This window comes from Oryzias melastigma, linkage group LG4, assembly GCF_002922805.2.
Source record: "Oryzias melastigma strain HK-1 linkage group LG4, ASM292280v2, whole genome shotgun sequence".
Taxonomy (NCBI): domain Eukaryota; kingdom Metazoa; phylum Chordata; class Actinopteri; order Beloniformes; family Adrianichthyidae; genus Oryzias; species Oryzias melastigma.
The window spans coordinates 29,376,098-29,387,026 of record NC_050515.1 but is presented as its reverse complement, the minus strand read 5'-3'; the positions used below and the strand labels follow the sequence as shown (position 1 = coordinate 29,387,026).

General features: G+C 39.6%; 1 protein-coding gene across 2 annotated transcripts in view; it reads right to left on the bottom strand.

Annotated features, from left to right (window-relative positions):
* The window catches only part of scly (selenocysteine lyase), a 13,454-nt gene extending 3,155 nt beyond the window's left edge, over positions 1–10,299 (bottom strand). Inside the window, exons 1-9 of one of the 2 annotated variants that reach the window (XM_024258977.2) lie at positions 10,064–10,299; positions 5,139–5,246; positions 4,931–5,040; positions 2,982–3,082; positions 2,702–2,879; positions 2,504–2,631; positions 1,329–1,484; positions 1,148–1,254; positions 1,011–1,047 (exon numbers count right to left, since the gene is read on the bottom strand). In XM_024258977.2, coding sequence (XP_024114745.1) covers positions 1,011–1,047; positions 1,148–1,254; positions 1,329–1,484; positions 2,504–2,631; positions 2,702–2,879; positions 2,982–3,082; positions 4,931–5,040; positions 5,139–5,245 — 924 coding nt within the window. In that variant the 5' untranslated portion in view covers position 5,246; positions 10,064–10,299. Of the gene's footprint in view, positions 1–1,010; positions 1,048–1,147; positions 1,255–1,328; positions 1,485–2,503; positions 2,632–2,701; positions 2,880–2,981; positions 3,083–4,930; positions 5,041–5,138; positions 5,247–7,513; positions 7,668–10,063 lie in introns of those variants that run through there. The other variant, XM_024258979.2, reaches the window with a different exon arrangement.
* Positions 10,300–10,929: the final 630 nt, after the last annotated feature.

Sequence of the window (10,929 nt, the reverse complement as noted above, 5' to 3'; positions counted from 1 at the left end):
CCCGTCTTGAGACAACTTCAGACTGTGATAGTACAGACTAAACAGACATTTTCTGACTATAATTATCACAGTTCTCAGAGTCAGTGAACGCACCGGGACGGAAGTTACCACCCTCGTGGATTTTGATTGGTCCTTCATATTAGCCCCGCCTCAACGTCCCACAACAAGGCCAAAAGTTTTGAAACGGAAATTTTCAGATTCGAAAATGAAAATCATGAGTTGAAAGCTAAAAAATATTTGAAACTGAAAAATAAGTTTTGAAATTGAAATTTTGAGTTTTGAAACCTAAAAAACAGAACATTTGAAACTGAAAATAGCAATGTTTATTTTAGAATAGCAAAAAGTTTTGCACATTTTACATTTTTTTTGGACAAACACCAATATTTTTTTATTTAGGTTTCAAATATTTATGGCCCTGACCTGGCTGCATAGACTATGAACAACCTTAAGCACAGCCGTCATAAGATAGTCCTTTATTCGTCCCACGGTGGGGAAATTTCAGGAATGTCATTGTTCTGGTGACTCCAGTGCTCTGAATCTCAGGAGGAGCACCACCAGCATCATTTGCCCCTCTCTACTCCTGGATCTTCCTTGTCTGTCTCTGGCCCTTTCTGAACGGTCTTCTGGATCTCTGGACTTGGCTTGGACTTACCTTGGGTAAAACCATCTCCACCAGAGGATTTTTCAGGTTTCTCCATAGTGTGCGTTTCCCGCTATCTGAAGTCCATTCACACTTCCAAATGAAGCACTAAATCTGTATTTAACTTCATTAGGGTCTCAGTTTCATGGACGAATCCCGTGATTTCATCAGGGACTTTTCCTCACTAAGGTCAACCAGTCTGAACAGACACTTATTTCTGGTGCTAATTTGGTTGTAGTGAGTCAACAGGAAGCGCTCTATTTTGAAACCAACCTCCACTGGTTTTTTTGAACTGCAACATTTTCTTCAAAACCAGAAATAAAATTTGATTTAACATTAGGACAGTTGTTGGTATTCTTAATGTACGCACCTTCCCCAGACCAGCAATCATCGGCGTGTTTTCAGTTCTGCAGTGTTGGAAAACAACAGGAAACCAGATTAGCAATCCAGAAGCTGTAAAACGCCTCAGAGCCAGCACTGCATGGATGTCGCAATAACCAGCCTCACCCTGGCCTGAAGTTCCGCTCCTGTCCTCCTCCAAACAGCATGGGGTACAGCGGCGTTCTTGATCCAGGACCGTTCACAAACAGAGCTCCTATTCTGGGAGCATAAAACTGACAAGCCCACCGCGACAAGTTCATGTACTGCTTTGTGTGTCAGTGCTAGAACAACATGAGTGGTCGCTGACCTTATGGCCTACTATAGTTAGATAATCCACTCCCAGTTCCTGGACATCCACTGGGATCTTCCCCAGCGCCTGGGCGGCGTCCGTGTGCACCAGGATCCTGAGCCGCTCTCTCTGCTTGTTGAGAAACTTGACTCGCTGGCAGATCTCCTGAAGTGGCTGAAATGTTTAAGATTTTGCTTCAGATTCTAAAGGAACTCATTCTTGGCAATTTGAAGAACAGAAATCCTCAGTTGAAAATCCTGTTTTTTGAGTTTGTAACAAGTATAATCAGACAGGGGGGGATCAGGGGCAGAGCCGCTCAGCTCAGCTCCATAAGCCACGCCCCCTCAGAGGAGATTTTGGAAACAGAGGCTCAACATGAAAAATGGCTTTTTAATACATTTAGGTTGTGGGATTTTGGTAATAAAAAAACGTGACAATTATCATTAAAACACTACTGAGAACGTTTTTAAAATAACAAAATTATCATAGACTAGGGGTCTGCAACCTTTAACTCTAAAAGAGCCATTTGGTCCAGGTTCTAATGGACCAAAACTCAGAGAGAGCTGCAAAGTTTCACCTCAAAGTTAGAAAAATACACTATTTATGTTTTGTGGCCATTAAGCCGTTCATTTTTAAACATAGCTTTGAAATGTTCTCTACAATTAAGTTTCTTTATATATAACAAATGTAACTTCTTTCACTCTTGACAATAGCACATTCAAGTTCCTTTCAAAATAAATCATATCCTGTGTTTGATCAGATCCTCCAGCTGCAGCAGATTTACTTCAATTAAAAATGCAAGAAACATGAGATTTTTTATTATTATTAATTTTGTGTTCCTTCATCCTGTTTCTTCTTATACTAGTGAATAAAAACAACAAAATAAGTGTTGAATCCAAATTATTTTAGAATCTATACATATAAATGCGATACGATAATGTCGATAATTCTTATAAATCCTTCTGACAGTAGATTCAACCTTTTACCATTATTTAAACTAGCTAGGTCTACAGTATCTGACATGTCAAAAATCTAAACATAAATTCACGAAATAGTTAAGTCTGATGTTTCCATCAAAATCAAGGAGCCACAATGGAGGAACAAAAGCGATCCATGTGGTCCGGAGCCTCAGGTTGCAGATCTCTGTCATAGGAGGACTTTAAGAAAGCACAAGAGATTCTTGGTAGTCCTACCATGATGACTCCGGTCTCATTGTTGGCCAGCATGACGGAGATGAGACAGGTGGCAGGACGTACAGCAGCGATAATATCCTCCACTTCTACACGGCCGCTCACTCGAGACACGGGAACAAACGTCACATCTGTGGCACAGAGGCTGTTAGGACTCAGCGTAAAGATGTTCTGTTACAAATGTACTTCTATTGGTCTCACCCGCCTTTCCTTCCTTCTCAAGATGTAAAGCTACTCGTCTGATGGAGTCGTGCTCTACGTTTGAAGTGATGAAGTGCGGCAGGCCATGGCAGCCGTTCTGGAGGCCCTCGCCCTGATCTGCAGCGCCGCAGCTTTTCTTGAAGTACTCCACAGCAGTGTGCAGCACCAGGTTGTTGGCCTGCAAAAGGATTTGTCTGCTATGAACTGCAGCTCCTGCTTCCCAACAAAGGCTTCTGTAGAACCAAATTGAGACTGGCTTTCTTTATGAAAGAACAGTTACCTCTGTTCCACCTGAGGTGAAAATAATGTCCTCTGCTTTACCACCCACCATTCTGGCAACACTCTGTCTGGACTGATTAATTATGGATCTAGCCGTGGCACCTGCAATAACAAGGGATCTATGTGAACTTTTTCTTTCTTTTTTTTTTTTTTAATTCAAAATGGATCATAATGTGTTTTAGGTCAAAACAACAGTTTCTGTGAGGGGAGTAAAACAGACAAGTGGACTGAACTGATGATTACCATGCAGTTGCCTTTAACAATCACAGCACAAAACCCTTCTAGATGTGATTGTCTAAAGGAATATTTTCATGCAGTTTTCTTTTGTTTTTTTGAGAAAAAAGGATAGGAGGATGAGTTAAAGCAACTACAATAAACTATTTTTTATCTGTCCTCTTTCCAAACCTATTGAAAGCCTTTCAGAGTCACGTGGATGTTGGAGCCTATCCTAACTACTGTTGGGAAAAGGTGAGATCTACCCTGGGCAGGTTGCCAGTCTGATGCAGGACCACACAATCTCACCCTCATAAGCACACCTTAGATCAGCGGTGTCAAACTCAATCACACAGGGAGCCAAAATCCAAAACACACCTTAGGTCACAGGACGAACAGGATAAACATTTATTGAACACTCTAAAACTACATTTTTAAAACTTTAGAACCGTAACTTTTTAACATAATTATGAACTAGATATATAGCATTACCTGTGATAATGCTAGTGTGAATGCTGTAAGATGAATTCAGTCGCTGAAGATGCTAAGGCTGATAGTTAAAAACACTAAAACTGATAGCTGAAAACGCTGAAGCTGATAGTCAGCTAAAATATTAGATAAATGCCAAATTAGCTTAAAAACAAACAAAAAAAATTAATTACCCAAAACAGTTAGCATGTAGCTGAAATATTAGCTAAACTCTAAAATAGCCTAAAAAACCTTTAATAAATGCTAAAATAGTCCAAAAAGATAGCATGATGCCAATTTTTAAACAATAAAACTGTAACTTTTTAACATAATTATGAATAATAAAAAGGCAGGAATATTATTCTAGAATAAATCAACTCAAACCTTAAATAACTTTCAATATTTTACTCTCCATAAAAATGTATTTTGTCAAAATTATACAAGTTAGAAATGAGCGCAAGATAACATCGGACCATTAATAAGAATACAATATAAAGATCTGGGGGGGCGGATAGAATTACCTGGAGGGCCGGATCCGGCCCCTGGGCCTCAACTTTGACATATAGTATGTACCTTAGAGTGATCAGGTACCCCAGAATGCTTTTGGACTGTGGGAGGAAAGGTCCCAGTCGGGATTAGAACCGGACCTTCTGACTGTGAGGCGATAACGTTAACCACAACAACACCATGCTACCACTATTTTATCTAATGTGGCATATCACGTGGGCTTTTCCCTTGACTTTTTCAGGGAATTTGTATTGAGATAACATCAAGGTCTACAAGAAAACATTGCTTTCACTCTCTGTTTGACAATCATTCATCAGTTGATGCAGAAGTTCTCTCCAACATCCCATCATCCATTTGTTTACTCTCTCTTTCTCTAGCTTACAGCCCCTCACACCCCTAACATAACATTAGTGGTTCAACAAAACTGGCGAGCAATATCGGAGCTATCCAGTCATACAAGTTTGATCCAGATTCCAGGAAACAAAGCTGTGTCTCCATGAAGCCACTCTATAGGTCAGGGGTATTCAAATCCAGGCCTCAAGGGCCGGTGTCCTACATGTTTTCCAACCAACCGTCCATTGAAGCTCCTTATTGGCTAAACATACCTGATCCTGGAAATTAGCAGCAGATAAGGCAGGATTTCTGGAAAACCTACAGGAAGCTGGCCCTCGAGGCCTGGATTTGAATACCCCTGCTATAGGTTGTGTCTCCCTCTGTTAGCATCAGTGTCTGTCCTGACAGTGTTTTTGGAGGTGTTCTTACCTGCTATGTGGTTGCTGCTAGGGTTTCCCCAGGCATCTTGGAGAGCTTCAGACACAGCCTGCATCACCTCTGGTTCCAGAGGGGTGGTGGCATTATAATCCATGTAGATCCTGGGTTACGGTTTATTGAAAAACAAAACCACACAACTCTTGACTTGATAACAATCATTAGAAGTAGAATGAATAAAATACAAATCAAGCCTCCCTACCTCTGTGGATTAATGTCTGGCAGATGGTGCAGGGTGTGATCGTTGAGGGATTCATCGTTTAAGGTGTGACCCGTTACTATGGTAATGCCATCAAACTTGTTGGCCATCCTGTTCACCAACAGAAGACAGACAGGTTGTGGAGCCTTAGATAAGTTAGTCTAAACACACACACACACACATATATCATCTCCTCTATTCTATATTATATTTAGTTCTCTGTGCTTCTGTTTGGTGCAGTGTGATTCATGTGTTATTCCTCTTTCCACTCCTCTCCGGGGGAGCGGGAGGGATTTAAGATTCCAGGTGGATTGTCTGTGCTCGTTTTCTTAGCTGTGGACCACGCCTCTGATGTAATCTCGCATCTCAGAGTGGAAGAGATTCCTGGTGGATGATCGGTGCTCCTGTTCTTGGCTGTAGACCACGCCTCTGGCTCATTTTAGCCGCGGACCACACCTCTGATGTAATCTCGCATCTCAGAGTGGGAGAAATTCCTGATGGATCGCCTGTGCTCCTGTTCTTGACCGTGGACCACGCCTCTGGCTTGTCTTGGCTGTGGACCACGCCCTCCACCCGTCCCCCAGTCTTATGTGGCTGAACTCTATCCAAACACGTAGTTGTAGAGTTAGATAAACTAATTCTTCTTTGACAGTCCTGGTAAATCTCCTGTCCGCCCTGGGAGAGGATCTCTCCTTCATGCAGGGATAACCAGTTTTATTTAGTCTGTTTAGTTTTTAGCTATTGTTTATATTTTATGACTGACTTTCTGCTTCTGTAAAACTACCGTCGTGAAGTCCAGAGGCCACTGTTTTGTGATATTTGACTTATATAAATAAAATTGAATTGAACAAATATTGGATTGAGTTTTGGTTCATTTGTTTTAGTTAATGAAGTCTTGCTTCTTAAAGCATGGAACTGCACTTGAAACATGAGTAAAATGTATTTTTTAAAGAGTGAGAGCAGGACTTTGCAGGAGAAACTGGACCAGATGGCTGCAGACTCAGCTCTGAAAAGAATGGTAGATTTAAAGAGCTGTTACTGAAGGTGGCTGGACACTGGAAGCAGAGGAACACAGACGTTGGTGAGGTCAGAGCTCTCCATCCAACTCTTGCTTTTTACTATTAAAACTGAAGTGAAATATTTAGGTATTTTAATAACAAAAGATCAAAATGCAAGAAGCTCCCAAAACTGTAACCCAATAACAGAAAAGACACAGAGGAAGCTGAATCAGTGGCTCTCTCCACATCTATCATTAAGAGGAAGGATTATAGTCAGCAAAGCAGAAGACGTTTCTCACCTAACAGAAGAAGAAGCTTGATGACAAAATGATTAAGGAAATGGATCAAATGCTTTTTAATTTCATATGGAAAATAGAACGCACTAAAGAAAAATGTTCTCATGAACTCCTGTGACAAAGTTTGTCTTAATTTCCTTAACTTAAACAACACATTTAAAATTAATTGGTTGAAACAGTTTTTCAGAAACCATCAGGATCACAATTGATCTAAAATTGGTGGCATTGATTTCTTTCTCATGTTTAATTATGACACATTGATTTTCTTTACTTGATCTGAAATATGTTGTAATGATTACTGGATTGATGTAATTATGTGTTCTAATGATAATCAATGATTATTACATATTGTGTGAATCAATGTTTACTGAAAATATGTCAGAATTATTTCAGAGAATGGTCAATAAGCACTCTATGGTTATGTGAAATGTTGATTTTAATGTGTAGAGATGATTTCTGGATTCATATGAAATTGTGTATTTTGATGATAATGAGTATTACATATCTGTTACATAATGTATGATTGATGCTACTGTTTACTGAAATCATGAAAGAATGATTTATGAGAAAACATAAAAAAGACTTAAAATATAAAAGAAAATAAAAAATTTGATTTGATTTCATCAGAACCAGATTACATAACTTTGTAAAACAGTTAAATGAAGTAACTAAGTAGGGGTGGGATTATATAAATTCACTTATTCCCACTCATTTTCATGCAATCAATCAAACTCTACTGACTTTAGTTAATAATTACTATATTTAATGAATCAAATGTGACATAAACCTGTCTTTGTTTGTTTTCTATGTTAAAATCAATGCATTTCATTATTTCTGTAATGAGTTTAAAATAATTGTCTTGTATTTTAAATGTCTCTTTGTAAAATGCCTCTTAAATGATCTGCATTTTACCACAAAGCCTTCCTGTCACAGTCTCTCGTGTACAAACACAACTTTTCACCGCACAAATATTATATCTGGAATAACAAGGACATGTTATATAAACACAAGTCCCCTTTCATAGAACGTTGGTTTTGAAATAAGATTATTTTAGTGCATCAATTATTTAACAACCAGGGCTTACTCTTAGCATGAGGGATTTCTTTCTAAATATAACATTTGTGTTTCCCCTCTGGAAAACGCTGAAGTGTTTGCAGCTATTCCCTCTGGTGTATGCATGCTTTTTACATCTCAACAGAGTTCATGTCGAGGAGCCGTCTCTGCTCTCCCAAGAAAACTCCTGTGGGGAGAAGATGTTTGTCAAGTTATCCCAGAAAAAAACTATGAATCCATAAGAGCATTATTTCAAATGAATATCGAATCTCTACCTCAGAGTATGTCTTATTGCAGGGGTCTGTAACCTTCTAACCTTAGAGAGCCATTTTAGTTGATTTGTCACTGACAACCCAGTAGGAGCCACAGTCTTATTTCAGCCTTTAGAAAAAATAAGATACTGATTTGTATTTATGTTGTGGTCACTATTATGATCAAAATAAATCAACTGTTGGTTTATTGGCATTAATAGAAGATAAATATGAAGATAAAATAGTTTTAATAATATTAATAATAAATAAAATATATATTTTTTTACTTTTGACACAGGATCACATGGGTCCCTTTCAAAATAAAAGAGTCTGTACCACATACATATCACCAGCTCAGTGGCCTTGTGGAAGAGTGTCTGCTTTGAGATTGGAAGGTCGTGGGTTCAAATCCCGGCCGAGTCATACCAAACCACCAAGTGGTTCCCGAGAGCGGCTGTGTCTGCAGCTCACCGCTCCCCCACGGGAGGGGTCAAATGCGAAGAACAAATTTCACACACTTAGGTGTGTGACAAATAGTGGGACTTTAACTTAACGACCATCTCAACACAGCAAATTAGTAGCAGGCAGTGATTACAAGTTATTTTACAATTTGTGGTCCATCTCAACCAGAAATTCAAAATGAAATGAAACCAAAGCTAATTAAGTGGCTTTTTTGAACAGTAAGGCACACATAGAATCTGTTAAAAAATACATTATCCACTTTTATAATCTGGTACGCCTTAAGTAGGACTTCTGGTGCTGACTGAACTCCAATTGATTTTCTTTGGTACATGTACCAAAAAAAATGTATCAAAGTGTCAAAGTACAATTTTGGTAAACTATGAAGTCACACCACTTGATAGATTATTAGAGAATAATGGCTGCTGTAGTCAGGAACCTCATGGAGTGATACACAAACTGTAAATGAGTTGAACAAAGTTTTATTTAGTTTATTTTATTCTTTTTTTGTTTGTTTCTTTGCTACATATTATTTGCTTTACAGTTACTTTTTAAGAATAAAACCTTTTTATTTTTCTTCAACCAAAGAGCCACAATGAAGGAGTGAGAGAGCTCATGTGGCTCTGGAGCCTCCGGTTCCAGAGCCCCGGCTTATTGGAAGAGATTGCATGGAAGGAGGTCCGCCACCAATAAAGTAAGAGGTTTCTTTCAGGATTACCCACAGAGGTTACCCCGCTAAAGTTTTCATAGATTGAACATTGATAGTTTTGGCTGAAACAGTTACCTATCTTTTCTGGGTATTGTCCTCAAGTTAAAATGTTTTAGCAGAAAGTGTGTGATTCCATTCACGACTAAACCAGTTTGTTTTGTTGGTCACATATTAAAGAATACGCTAAAGGACTCTGGTCTGTTCTTCATAAAGCTCTTGCTCATTCTGGCCAAATATCATATTCACAAATGTAAATTCTCTGGATGTATCTTTTTCTGAGTTCAGTTAGTATATTAATATTCGAAACTGAGAAATGAAAAGCAGAGTCTGAAAGATTTAATATTTTGATGTGAAGATTAATCTCTGCCGTTTTTCCTGGTACTGTAACGTTCCTTTATTGCATGACTGACTGTGAATCTCTGTAAATTGAAAACATTTTCAATAAAGTTTGGCAAAAATAAATAAATATATACAATTTTTTTCTGTTTACCTGGTCAACGATGCTCTTTGTTTTACCTCACAAAAGTGTGATATGTTTGCATGAACATCTTTATGAATGATTTCTTCTGACATGTTGGATTCAAAATTAGTGAAAGCTCAGAGTCAGCTGAGACAAACAAACAAACAAACAAACAAACAAGCAGCGTGGAGAACGGAGTGATCCAGGAAACTGGGTCACTGCTTTAAAGCCCCAGACCTGTCTCAGTCCCTGTGCCAAATGGGAAGGTGTTCGGCTGTGACAGGAAGGGATGCCCCGGTTCAGGACCGGATCCCCGGTTCCGGACCGGCTCAGACACACCGGGCGGGATCATCCCGGATGTTTAGACTCGCGAGTATTCCGGGTTCTGTTGGAGTTAGCATGTCTGGCTGACGAAGTTTTGACCTCATTCTGGTTCCGACCACGCTCCAGATCCCTGTCAACTAACACGAACAATCAAACGAAGCGGGTCGGAACCAAAGGCATCTCCGGAGCGGAGCCGCTGCGGTTCTGCAGAACCTCCTGGTCCGCTCCAGTCTGTTTACTTTAGCTTTAGCTAGTCGCTTTGGCTAACAGACTCTGGCTGCGCGCGCGCTCTGACTTGGCCCGACTCCGACACCAGGTCGACGAGGATGAACTTTTCCGGTTTGTGAGGAAGGGCAGCGGGACGAGCGGGAGTCTGACCTTGAGCCGGAGCGGAGCGGGAAGATGCCTGCGCGGTTCTGTCTGGTCCTGCCCGTCCTCGGCTAGCTCTGCGGGCGCAGCGCGAGCGCGCGGGGTTGCCAGATCTGATCTCAGAGCTGCGAACAACAATAACGGAAACAAACATGTACAAGAAACACGCGCACAAACCCACGCGCTCCTTCATCTGTGTGTATGTTCATATTTTGCTCTTATTCCAGTTGGAGTCCCGTTCTCTTCACAGAGCTGCATCTATCTACACATTAGGATCTAAAGACAGAATGATCACAAACTGAACAAACATGCCGCACAAAAAGGCTCTAAACTGTTTGCATCTGCCCACTGCCTCAAAGTGTGTATTTCTTTCTCAGCCTTCACCTTAATAGTAGAGATTCTATTCAATTCAATGTATAGCCAAATATCACAAAAACAATCGCCTCATTGGACTTCATAATTTTGAGATGTATACATTTAAACAACGATTCATATCATTATTTATGGTTGATGATCCAATTCAGTTGATTTTGGTTCATTAGAACGACCCACTGACCTAAAATAGATCTAGAACATTTTAATCCAAACTTCCATCAGTGTGACTCAGAGATAAATACCTGCTACTCAACAGTGCAGCTGACGTTTTCCAGATTCCTTGAATAAATCAAATATGTGTACAAACAAAAAAGTAAACAAATGTAAATTCCATTCTCATTTTAGTTTGACTAAAAGTCAGAAAAAATATTACTAGAACATTCTAGAACTCTGTATGGTCACATGACTGATCAAATTCAAAGACTGGAATGATGGTTGATCAGTTTTTACTGATATAGTTCAATTCGGTTAAATTCTATTCTGCCTCAGACAGGTTGATC